A 12,827-nucleotide genomic window follows, 5' to 3' on the forward strand; every position below is an offset into this window, starting at 1 on the left:
TCTGGTGATCCACTCGCCTCGGTCTCCCAAAGTGTTGGGATTACAGGTGTGAGCCACTGCTCCCGGCTGTGAAAACTGATTTTTAAAAACTTTTTTAGGCTGAGCAAGGTGGCTCACGCCTGTAATCCCAGCACTTTGGGAGACCGAGGTGGGTGGATCACCTGAGGTCAGTAGTTCGAGACCAGCCTGGCCAACATGGTGAAACCCCATCTCCACTAAAAAAATAAAAATTAGCTGGGTGTGGTGGTGCATGCCTGTAGTCCTGGCTACTCAGGAGGCTGAGGCAGGAGAATCGCTTGAACCCGGGAGGCAGAGTTGCAGTGAGCCAAGAACCCACCATTGCACTCCAGCCTAGGCGATAAGAGTGAAACTCCGTCAAAAAAAAAAAAAAAAGAAAGGAAAGGAAAACTTTTGTAGAGGCTTAATGCAGTTTTCTTCATTTCTTCTAAAGGTCTCAGCCTAATCAGTTCTGTAATAGGAGCCTTGTTTCAACAGCAAGTCAGAATTTGGATTCTGTGGGTGCTTGCATATGTATGTTTTTTATTTAAAGCAATGACATGAATCGATGTCTTTTAAAAATACTGCTTAGAGTCTAAGCTCTTCAATGCACCGAAGCTTAAATATACTTGATAATAGGCCGGGCGCAGTGGCTCAAGCCTGTAATCCTGGCACTTTGGGAGGCTGAGACGGGTGGATCACGAGGTCAGGAGATCGAGACCATCCTGGCTAACATGGTGAAACCCTGTCTCTACTAAAAAATACAAAAAACTAGCTGGGTGCGGTGGTGGGCGCCTGTAGTCCCTGCTACTAGGTAGGCTGAGGCAGGAGAATGGCATAAACCCAGGAGGCGGAGCTTGCAGTGAGCTGAGATGCGGCCACTGCACTCCAGCCTGGGCAACAGAGCGAGACTCTGTCTCAAAAAAAAAAAAAAAAATATATATATATATATATATATATACTTAATAATAATCATTTTGGACAGCCAAGGAGACTTCCTGAAAACTTAACTAAGATAATACCTTGAAAAAGTGAACACCTTTCACTGATTTCACTGAGATGGTTTTGATTTAGTTTGAATTCTATCCATAGTATGGAACCTGTAGTGACCCTGTCCTGAGGTCCATTTTTTTTTTTTTTGAGACAGTGTCTCACTCTGTCACCTAGGCTGGAGTGCAATGGTACAATCTCGGCTCACTCCAACCCCCACCTCCCAGGTTCAAGTGATTCTCCCACCTCCGCCTCCCAAGTAGCTGGGACTATAGGCGCCCGTCACCATGCCTGGCTAATTTTTGTATTTTTAATAGAGATGGGGTTTCACCAAGTTGCCCAAGCTGGTCCTGAACTCCTGATCTAATGTGATTGGCCTGCCTCGGCCTCCTAAATTGCTGGGATTACAGGCATGAGCCACTGTGTCCAGCCCTGAGGTCTAAACAAACATACAAATATTTTTTCTACTCAGCAATTTGGGATCCTTCCTGGCCACACTGATAGATGTCCAGGGAGAATGTAAATCCCCTGATGTTTTCCAAAATGCTAGTGCCCCATTAGCCTAAGTGGTGGTGGTTGAAAAGAAGCAATTTCATAGAAAGCATTGTGATGGCTGTAAATCCGATGGCAACCTTTTTGACCTCATCCATGCCAACTCTGCCCCAGGAATGCTATTAAAATTCTCCTTCGGTGATGAGAAACGTGACCATTGCGTCTGGCTGAGTTCACAAGAGAGAGTAAAGATTCCTAAATGTAGAACTATGAAGACATCCAGATTGTTCTGCTTTTAAGAATAGGAGTGTTATCAATAAGGCCAGCTTGCATTTTAATACCAAAAGAGAACTCCTTCAAATTTTTTTAAGTTGCCCTTTAATGAGTAAAAATAAAAATCCCTCACAAGTCAAGGTTACTCAGTAGCCAATAGCCTAAAATGAAATTTTATTTTTTCTTGTTCACATAATTTTGTTTTTTTTTCCCTTCTCTGTTCTGAATTCTCTCAGCTGAGCCTTGACGACAGGGAAAGAAAAAAAAAAAAAGGCGTAATTTCTCCTCATGCCCCTGTCTCACCCCAGTAAAAAGTAGGAGAAAAAGAATACACAGATTAAAACAGAAGTATATTATACATTCACTTTTGTGTTATCAGGTGAACTTAATTCACTCCGGAATAGTCACAGAGACAAAGACAGGCAAGCTGGGTTTTAGGCTCTCACCCTTGACACTCCAAATTGTGCTGGGAGTGGCCAAGGCTTTGTTAGAAATGGCCCTAAGGGTATATGCACTGCCTCAGCTGCCTTGGGCTGCCTGCCCTGGGCTCCTCCACCAGGGCCAGCCCCAACAGGTCTTTAGTTGGAGGTAGAGGTTCTGCTGTTATTTCCCAGGTGAGCTAGAAGCAGGTGAGTAGCAAGCACTCTCTAAGACTGCTCTTTATTGTGTGGTAACAAGTTTCACAATTGTGCTGATGATCCGGGATCCTCGAGGACACGTACACAGATCAATGCTTGGGTTTTTAATTTTATCCTGGAGAAGCTGATCAAGTTCGCAACGAAGCTCCTTTACCAATTCAGCCACCTAAAATGAAAACTACAATTTGAGCAGTGCTTGGAGGAACAGGCAGGATAGGTTATTGGAGGGAAATACTCCAGTTATGATTACCATTATTTATATTTCTGATATAATTTTAACTCCATTAGGAACAAAAAACGTAAACACATTTTCATTTTGTAGTAGACTAAAGGAGGTCCATTATAAAAAAGTGCCTCTATCACATCTCATCTAAAGAAAAGATTTGGGCCAGGCGCAGTGGCTCACACCTGTAATCCCAGCACTTCGGGAGGCCGAGGCAGATGGATCATGAGGTCAGGAGTTCAAGACCAGCCTGACCAATGTGAGAAACCCCGTCTCTACTAAAAATACAAAATTAGCTGGGCATGGTGGAGCATGCCTGTAATTCCAGCTACGCGGGAGGCAGAGGCAGGAGAATCGCTTGAACCCGGGAGGCGGAGGTTGTGGTGAGCCAAGATCATGCCATTGCACTCTAGTCTGGGCAACAAGAGCGAAACTCCGTCTCAAAAATAAAAAAATAAAAAAAAGGAAAAGAAAATTTACTGATCACTCCACAGAATACCTTGTTTCAAAAAAAAAAAAAAAAAAAAAAAGTGGTAGATAGGTTGGGCGTGGTGGCTCACTCCTGTAATCCCAGTACTTTGGGAGACTGAGGCAGGTGGATCACCTGAGGTCGGAATTCGAGACCAGCTTGATCAACATGGAGAAACCCCATCTCTACTGAAAACACAAAATTAGCTGGGCATGGGGGCACATGCCTGTAATCCCAGCTACTCAGGAGGCTGAGGCAGGAGAATTGCTTGAACCCGGGAAGCGGAGGTTGTGGTGAGCCGAGATCGCGCCATTGCACTTCAGGCTGGGTAGCAAGAGCAAAACTCCATCTCAAAAAAAAAAAAAAAAAAAAAAAGTGGGCTGGGCTCAGTGGCTCACGCCTGTAATCCCAGCACTTTGGGAGGCCAAGGAGGGCAGACCACGAGGTCAAGAGTTTGAGACCAGCCTGTCCAATATGGTGAAACTCCATCTCTAATAAAAATACAAAAATTAGCTGGGCGCGGTGCCTCACGCCTGTAATCTCAGCACTTTGGGAGGCCGAGGCGGGCAGATCACCTGAGGTCAGGAGTTCAAGACCAGCCTGACCAACATGGAGAAACCCTGTCTCTACTAAAAATACAAAATTAGCCAGGGTGGTGGTGCATGCCTGTAATCCCAGCTACTCGGGAGGCTGAGGCAGGAGAATCGCTTGAACATGGGAGATGGAGGTTGTGGTGAGCCGAGATTGCACCATCGCACTCCCACCTGGGCAACAAGAGCAAAACTCCGTCTCAAAAAAAAAAAAAAAAAAAAAGCCAGGCATGGGCATGGTGGCGTGTGCCTATAGTCCCAGTTACTCAGGATGCTGAGGCAGGAGAATTGCTTGAACCCGGGAGGCGGAGGTTGCAGTGAACCGAGATGGCGCCACTGTACTCTAGCGTAGGCGACAGAGCAAGACTCCATCTCAAAAAAAAAAAAAAAAAAAAAAAGTGGAAGATATTAGATGAATCAAAAATCTCTGTAGCTTTGGGATACACTGTATGCTTTTATGGCATTTTGTTTATGCTGATGCTGTGGCACTGTAGATGTCTTCCCAACATCTGTTTTGCCCCTTCCCCACTGTATGGGAACCATGCAGTTTGGACCCTGCTCTAACTCAGGTTCACACTGTGAGCCTTGCCAGGGTGAATGGCTCAGGTACTCCACGTCTTCAAGTTCAGGACATCCCTTTGGTCACAGGAATTGGTTTAGGAGGGGAGCTTTGATTGAGCTTGTAGGCAAGAAAGTTTCTGGCTCTTCTGGACGGTATGTTGCATACATGTGACGCCAGGAGCTATTGCAAGCCCTTCAATACCACTAGGTTAACCACATTTTTGTCACCACTAAACTGCTAAATCAAACCAACCTTGCCTGGCCTTGACCTGGACTGTCCAGTAAGGTAGCCACTAGTCACAAGTGGCTTATCTAATGTCTACATGAAATGTGGCCAGCCCAAACTGAGATGTGCTGTGAATATAAAATATATACCCGATTTTGAAGACTTAATATGAAAAGGTAATGTAAACAATCTCAATAATTTTTATATTGATTACATGTTAAAATTAAAACATTTTGGATGTATTAGGTTAAATAAAATATACTAAGATTAATTTCATCTATTTCTTTTTACTTTTAAAAATGTGGCTACTAGAACAATTAAAATTACATATGTGGGTCACATTGTATTTCTGTTGGACACTGCTGCTCTAGACTATGTTAAAAGTTAAATATGCCAATCAATTTCTTTTAATGTTTGAGTTGGCATATCCGCTTCTTGTAACATAAGAATTCTAACAGATGCAGACGTTAAAATGAAATTTTATTTATTTATTTTTTTGAGACACAGTCTCACTCTGTCACCCAGGCTAAAGTGCAGTGGTGCAATCATGGCTCACTGAAGCCTTGACCTCTTGGGCTTGAGCAATCCTCTCACCTCAGCCTCTGGCAGCTGGGATTACAGGTGTCTACGTGAAGTTTTATCTATCTATGTATTTATTTATTTGATACGGAGTCTCGTTCTGTCACCCAGGCTGAAGTGCAGTGGTGTGATCTTGGCTCACTGCAACCTCTGCCTCCTAGGTTCAAGCGATTCTCCTGTCTCAGCCTCCTGAGTAGCTGGGATTACAGGCGCCCACCACCACGCCCAGCTAATTTTTTTGTGTGTGTATTTTTATGTATTCATTTTTTTGAGATGGAGTTTCCCTCTTGTCACTCAGGCTGGAGTGTAATGGCGTGATCTTGGCTCACTACAACCTCTGCCTCCTGGGCTCAAGAGATTCTCCTGCCTTAGCATCCTGAGTAGCTGGGATTACAGGTGCCCGCTACCACATCTGGTTAATTTTTTTGTATTTTTAGTAGAGATGGGGTTTCACCATGTTGACCAGGCTGGTCTCGAACTCCTGACCTCAGGTGATCTGCTCACCTCGGCCTCTCAAAATGCTGGGATTACAGGCGTGAGCCGCCGCACCTGGCTGAAGTTTTGTTTCTTAAATATGTACTCTCCATGAAATGTTTTTCACAGAGACTCCGTATAGTGAATAATTGAGACCTGACAATAAATGAAGAATTCAGACCCATTATCTTTTTCTCAAAATAGCAGTGGTGGAATCAGGGTGGTTTTTATTTATTTATTTTTGCTTATCTGTATTTTCTGACTTTTCTTTGGTGAACATCTATTATTTATATAACAATAAGGAAGGTCCAGCACCCTCACTTTACAGTTTCTGTCCTAGCCTTTTATACCAACCCCAGCCCATAACGAGACTTCCCTTCCCAGTATGCTTGCTGGAACTCTTATCAGGGCTCCACTCCTGGCCTCACTTCAGCCTCACTCTTTCTTAGTGTCCCAGTGTAGACCATCATTCATTTATTTTATTTTATTTTAGTTTTTGAGACAGAGTCTCGCTCTGTTGCCCAGGCTGGAGTACAATGGCATGATCTTGGCTCACTGCAGCCTCTGCCCCTTAAGTTCAAGCGATTCTCATGTCTCAGCCTCCTGAGTAGCTGGGATTACAGGCACCCACCAACATGCCCAGCTAATTTTTGTATTTTTAGTAGAGACGGGGTTTGACCATGTTGGCCAGGCTGGTCTCAAACTCCTGGCCCCAAATGATCTGCTCGCCTCAGCCTCCCAAAGTGCCGGAATTATAGGTGTGAGCCACTGGGCTCGGCCGCCATCATTCATTTTTAATTAGGTCTGTTACCTTGGTTCCTAGAGGAATGCCCTTGACTTCATAACTTCATATTATCAAAGTCCCTCATGACCTGAGCCTCATAGAACAGACCAGTTCTCTGTTTACCTGATGGGAAGCAGCTACAAAACGGATCCAACCATCATCCAGGGAGACAACGAACTCTCCTCTTTGAAGCTGCACATTCACTTGGCCTCCTCCAAACAAGACCAGCGGGTACACAGACACCATGCTGCAGTCTCGGATGAATACCCGACTCGTTTTTATCTTCTCGTGGTACAACAGGTAGGGGCTGTCAAAGTGTCTCACCTGTAACAAAAAACCTCAGATGATGACAGTGATGTCACTGGCAACAAAAAGGGAACACCCCCACCAGTCCCATGGATTTAAATACTGCCTGTCCATTAATGACTCCCCAAATTTATCTACAGCCCGTGACTTTCCTGAGCTCCAGATTTGCGTGTGTAACTATTGACTTGCCATCTCTTCTTGGACATTTAATAAGTATCTCACACTTCTTGTGTTAAAAAAAAAAAAAAAAAAAAGCTTTGGTTTTTTATATTTTTTCCTAGAGATAGGGTCTCACCATGTTGCCCATGCTGGTCTTGAAACCCTGGGCTCCAGCAATCCTTCTGCCTTGGCCTCCCAAATTGCTGGGAATACAGGTGTGAGCCACTGTGCCTGGCCCAGATGGAATTCTTGATTCTTCTTCCTTGCAGTGTTCCCTATCTCGGGAAATGACGCTCCCATTCACCCAGGGGCTCAGGCCCCTAACTGAGGAGTCATCACTGACTATTCTTTTCCCCCTCACACCATCTACATCATCACTAAGTCCAGTCAGCTCTCTTTTCAAAATACAAAATGCCTTGATATATTCTCACCACTTCTACAGCTACCAAATTTTCTTTCTTTTTTTTTTTTTGAGATGGAGTTTTGCTCTTGTTGTCCAGGCTGGAGTGTACTGGTGCAATCTCAGCTCACCGCAACCTCCGCCCTCTGGGTTCAAGAGATTCTCCTGCCTCAGCCTCTCAAGTAGCTGGGATTATAGGCCCCTGCCACCATGCCTGGCTAATTTTTGTGTTTTTAGTAGAGACAGGGATTTCATCATGCTGGCCAGGCTGGTCTTGAACTCCTGACCTCAGGTGATCTGCCTGCCTCCGCCTCCCAAAGTCCTGGGATTACAGATGTGAGCCACTGCACCCAGCCTTTTTTTTTTGAGATGCAGTCTTGCTCAGTCGCCCAGGTTGGAGTGCAGTGGTGTGATCTCGGCTCACTGCAATCTCTGCCTCCCAGGTTCAAGTGATTCTCCTGCCTCAGCCTCCCAAGTAGCTGGGACTACAGGCTTGCACCACCATGCCCGGCTAATTTTTGTATTTTTAGTAGAGATGGGGTTTCACCATGTTGGCTAGGCTGGTCTCAAACTCCTGACCTCAAGTCATCCATCCGCCTTGGCCCTTCAAAGTGCTGAGATTACAGGTATGAGCCACTGCACCCAGCTACTAACTTAGTACAAACCATTGTCATCTCACAGAAACCACTGTGATGGCTTCTCGAGTGCTCTCCCCACTTCTATTTTTGCATTTTACAGTGTCTTTTCTACCCAGCAATCAAGGTGATCTTTTAAAAACGTAAGTCTGGCAGGGCGTGGTGGCTCATGCCTGTAATTCCAGCAATTTGGGAGACTAAGGCAGGTGGATCACCTGAGGCCAGGAGTTTGAAACTGGCCTGGCTAACATGGTGAGACCCCATTTCTACAAAACTGCAAACATCAGCTGGGAGCGGTGACGCATGCCTGTAATCCCAGCTACTCAAGGGGCTGAGGCAGGAGAATCGCTTGAACCTGGGAAGCGGAGGTTGCAGTGAGCTGAGACTGTGCCACTGCACTCTAGCCTGGGGGACAGAGAGACACTCTGTCTTAATAAATAAATAAAATAAAAATAAAAACATTAAGTTCAATTATGGCTCAAAACCCTCCAATGGTGTCCAAAGATTAAAATCTTAAGTCGTTGCCAGGGCTACCTGGTCCGCCCTACCCCACCCTGCCCCTCGTCCCCATGCAGCTCCTACCACTCTCACCCATGATCATCCCTCTCCACTGGCCTCTTCGTGCGCTTCCTGGAACACAGCAAATACACTCCCACCTTGTGGTGTTTGCACTTATGTCCTCTGCTGGAATGTTTCTCCTTTCTCTATATCTGCATGACTCGCTTTTCATTTAGGATTTGCTCAGTTGTTTTCTCCTCCTGGAGTTCTTCCCTGACCACCCCATGTGCAGGGTCCCTCTCCTGTCACTCTCTGTCTCTCTATCCTGCTCTATTTTTGCTTTATAGCATTACCTGAGATTCTGTTTACTTATGTATTGCCTGTCTCCCTCACTAGAACATAAGCTCCTTGAGGGCAGAGACTGTGTGCATCTAGGTTCTTCCACTGTCCTCAATAGCCTACAACAGTGCCTGGCACAGAGTAGGCGCTAGTAGATATTACATGGATGCATGAACGATTTGGATTCTCAAAAGAGGAGTAGTTCTTTCTTGGAGAAACATGCAAAACAAACAAACAAAAGTATTAAAAAAAAAAAAAAGGAGGGGGCCTGGAGCTAACTCAGGCCTGTGGTTCCTAACAGGCTGAAAGGGCAGATGACCTCCTGATCCTCAAAGTCCTCTAAGCTTAAGGAAATCCTTTCCAGGCTTTGTGAACATGGTCCTCAGTAGTTCCAGAGGATAGAGCAGCCTGAATGTTTCAAACCTGGGGACAAGGTATAGGAAGGACCATGTGAAGAGTCATGTGAGAATGTGTGGTATACTCTGGATATGAAGATTTAAGCAGGGAATTAACATAGTCAAATAGATGTTTTGTAAAGGTAATTCTGGCAGCAGTAGAGTAGTAGAAGGTTGGAGAGAGAAAGCACCAGAAGTAAGATTATTATAGAATTTCAGGCAAATGATATTTGGAGTTCGAGCTAAGGAAGTGGTAGTGGGGATAGTGGGGATAAAAGGCAAATCTTAGAGATGTCAAAAAAGAGACATTGATGGGACCTGGTGACCAACTGAGTTGGCGTAAGAAAAGAATTTGCTGATGCTTTCCAGCGGGAGAGCTCAGAAAAAAAAATGCAGGTCTGGAGAGACAGATCTGGGGTCTGTGTCTGCGTGTAAGCGGCAGTTGGGATGTGTAAGTGCTGTTGTGCGTTTGGTGGTTCAGGAAGAGTGCATGATGGTGAGAGAATAAGGACAAAGGATAGAACCACTGTTTCAGAGCAAAGGAAGAGAAGCAAATAAAGGAGATAGAGAGGATGACCAGAGAGAGAGAAGAAAGTGATATTTCAGAAGCAAAAATAACATCCAGGAGAATTTCAAGAGGAAGAGAGATTAGCAATGTCAAATACCATGTGAGAGGTGGCATGATGAGGACCAAGGGATGACACTGGCTTTGACAACTAAGAAGTTATTTGTAACTTCTGATGGGTTTAGTAAAGTGGTGGGGGCAGAAGCCTCACAGTGGCAGGCTGAGAGCTGAGGAAGTGGGATCAGCAAGAATAGGTCATTCATTTCCTTTTAAGGCATAGATTCAGTGATGTAATTAGCTCATGACTTCAATTACCATTGCAAAGAAACAATTTTATATCTGAAAGCAGGCTTGAGTACTTTTTGGTATTCAGTAGAATTTTCTTCAAATGGAAATAGTCTTTCCAGAAATAGTCCAATTTCTAGTCTGTTTATTCTTATTCAATCTTCCCTAAGACAGTGGTGCTGCTGGGCACAGCAAGTGATAGAACATGGTGTGGCTGAATTTAAGGGACTGTTTCCTACCCCAGGACGACCTGTAAACATTAAGTGTATACCACCGTTCTGACCTGATAGTTCACTGATGAAGGGTGAATGTGTACATATCCATCGTTCTTGGTGACAAACTTCAACTCAGCTGATTTTGGTTGCATTCTGACAGCTCCAGTACTGGTCTTCTGAAATTTTCCTTCTGGGCTTTTCACCTAAACAACAAGTATTTGTAAAAATAGACGTATAATACTGGGCGACAGAGCAAGACTCCGTCTCAAAAAGAAAAAAAAAGACATAGAATATATATATTCTCATAGAAAGTATCTCTTGGCACAAAAGCACAAAACCAGTCTTGCTCAGTCTTGCCTGAATAGCTTTCCTGTTTCTTCCCTTTCTTTCTTATTTTGTTTCCTTCTGAAAGCAGAACAAGCACATGCTTTTTTTTTTCCACCAAGAAGTGTGAATATAGGTGCAGTGGCTCTGGGTGACTATACCACATTGTGGCCATGTGGGAGAAAACTATGTTGATATTTTGTGATGATCAGGTGCAGTGACCCAGCTGATGACACTGGACCAGAGATCTGAGTATCCCAATCCCAACACTTTTCTTGTTTTTTTTTGTTTTTTTTTTTTTTTTTTGAGACCGAGTCTCACTCTGCACTCTGTCTCTCAGGCCAGAGTACAGTGGTGTGATCTCAGCTCACTGCAACCTCCGCCTCCCAGGTTCAGGCAATTCTCCTGCCTTAGGTTCCCAAGTAGCTGGGATTACAGGTGTGTGCCACCACACCCAGCTAATTTTTGTATTTTTAGTAGACACATGGTTTCACCATGTTGGCAAGGCTGGTCTTGAACTCCTGACCTCAAGCAATCTGCCTGCCTTGGCCTCCCAAAGTGCTGGGATTACAGGCGTGAGCCACCGCACCCAGACTGGTAAATATCTCTTTTTTTTTTTTTTTTTTTTGAGATAGAGTCTCCCTCTACTGCCCAGGTTGGAGTGCAGTGGAGCCATCTGGGCTCACTAAAAGCTCCGCCTCCTGGGTTCACACCATTCTCCTGCCTCAGCCTCCAGAATAGCTGGGACTACAGGCGCCTGCCACCACACCAGGCTAATTTTTTGTATTTTTAGTAGAGATGGGGTTTCACTGTGTTAGCCAGGATGGTCTCGATCTCCTGACCTTGTGATCCAGCCACCTCAGCCTCCCAAAGTGCTGGGATTACAGGCGTGAGCCACTGAGCCCGGCTTTTTTTTTTTTTTTTGAGATGGAGTTTCACTCTTGTTGCCCCGGCTGTAGTGCAATGGCGCAATCTTGGCTCACTGCAACCTCTACCTCCTGGGTTCAAGTGATTCTCCTGCCTCCGCATCCCAAGTAGCTGGGATTACAGGCATGCACCACCATGCCCAGCTAATTTTGTACTTTTAGTGTAGATGGGGTTTCTTCATGTTGGTCAGGCTGGTCTTGAACTCCTGACCTCAGATCATCCACTTGTCTCGGTCTCCCAAAGTGCTGGGATTACAGGCATGAGCCACTGTGTTTGGCCTTTTTTTTTTTTTTTGGAGATGGAGTCTCGTTGTGTCATCAGGCTGGAGTGCAGTGGCACAATTTTGGCTCACTGCAACCTCCGCCTCCCAGGTTCAAGTGATTCTCCTGCCCCAGCCTCCCGAGTAGCTGGGACTACAGGCGCACGCCACCACACCCAGCTTATTTTTGTATTTTTAGTAGAGATGGGGTTTCACCATGTTGGTCAGGATGGTCTCGATCTCTTTACCTCATGATTCACCCACCTTGGCCTCCCAAAGTGCTGGGATTATAGGCATGAGCCACTGTGCCCAGCCAGTAAATATCATTTTAATCTTCTCTTCCAAATTTATATTTTTATATATAAAAAGAAAAAACCATAAACACATAATATAAATAAAATAGCTTGAAAATGATGTATTTTCAATGATATCTTGAAAATAAACATATCTTGAAACTAAAATAGAATCTTTTTTTATAACCTACTTTTTAAAACTTAATATATTAAGAACATTTTTCTATGTTGTGACATATTTTCCTAAAACATAATTTTCTTCTTTTTTTTGAGACGGAGTCTAGCTCTGTTGCCCAGGCTGGAGTGCAGTGGCCGGATCTCAGCTCACTGCAAGCCCCGCCTCCCGGGTTCACGCCATTCTCCTGCCTCAGCCTCCCGAGTAGCTGGGACTACAGGCGCCCGCCACCTCGCCCGGCTAATTTTTTTTGTATTTTAGTAGAGACGGGGTTTCACCGTGTTAGCCAGGATGGTCTAGATCTCCTGAACTCATGATCCGCCCGTCTCGGCCTCCCAAAGTGCTGGGATTACAGGCTTGAGCCACCGCGCCCGGCCCCTAAAACATAATTTTCGATGGATATATAAGACCTTGTCGTAAGAAATTATAATAATTTAACCAATAAATTCCCTGTTATTTCAAATTTAGATTGTCTGCAATTATAAACAGTGCTGAAATGAATATTCTCCCAGCTGTATCTTTGTACATATCTGCAATTAATTATTTCCTAATAACAAATCCCTAGGAATAAAGCTGCTATCTAGAAAGGGGGTATAAACTTATATTCCTACTCTGAGTAAGAGTACTCATTTTGGGGGGTTCATGACAGCACCAGCATTATATTTATTTATTTGCATTATTATCAAACAATTATTTATTTATTTTAATCTATTTTTGGTAGAGATGGGATCTTGCTATGTTGCCCAGGCTGGTCTT

At 44.5% G+C, this 12,827-nt stretch overlaps 1 protein-coding gene across 3 annotated transcripts in view; it reads right to left on the minus strand.

Annotated features, from left to right (window-relative positions):
* Positions 1 to 2,083: 2,083 nt before the first annotated feature.
* LOC105464878 (DExH-box helicase 57) overlaps positions 2,084 to 12,827 on the minus strand; it is a 77,101-nt gene continuing 66,357 nt past the window's right edge. For all 3 annotated transcript variants that reach the window (XM_011712990.2, XM_071076551.1, XM_071076550.1), the window contains exons 22-24: positions 10,162 to 10,296; positions 6,420 to 6,620; positions 2,084 to 2,556 (exon numbers count right to left, since the gene is read on the minus strand). In XM_011712990.2, coding sequence (XP_011711292.1) covers positions 2,413 to 2,556; positions 6,420 to 6,620; positions 10,162 to 10,296 — 480 coding nt within the window. In that variant the 3' untranslated portion in view covers positions 2,084 to 2,412. The remainder of the gene's footprint in view (positions 2,557 to 6,419; positions 6,621 to 10,161; positions 10,297 to 12,827) is intronic.

The sequence above is a fragment of the Macaca nemestrina genome, chromosome 13 (genome assembly GCF_043159975.1).
Source record: "Macaca nemestrina isolate mMacNem1 chromosome 13, mMacNem.hap1, whole genome shotgun sequence".
In the NCBI taxonomy this organism is placed as follows: Eukaryota; Metazoa; Chordata; class Mammalia; order Primates; family Cercopithecidae; genus Macaca; species Macaca nemestrina.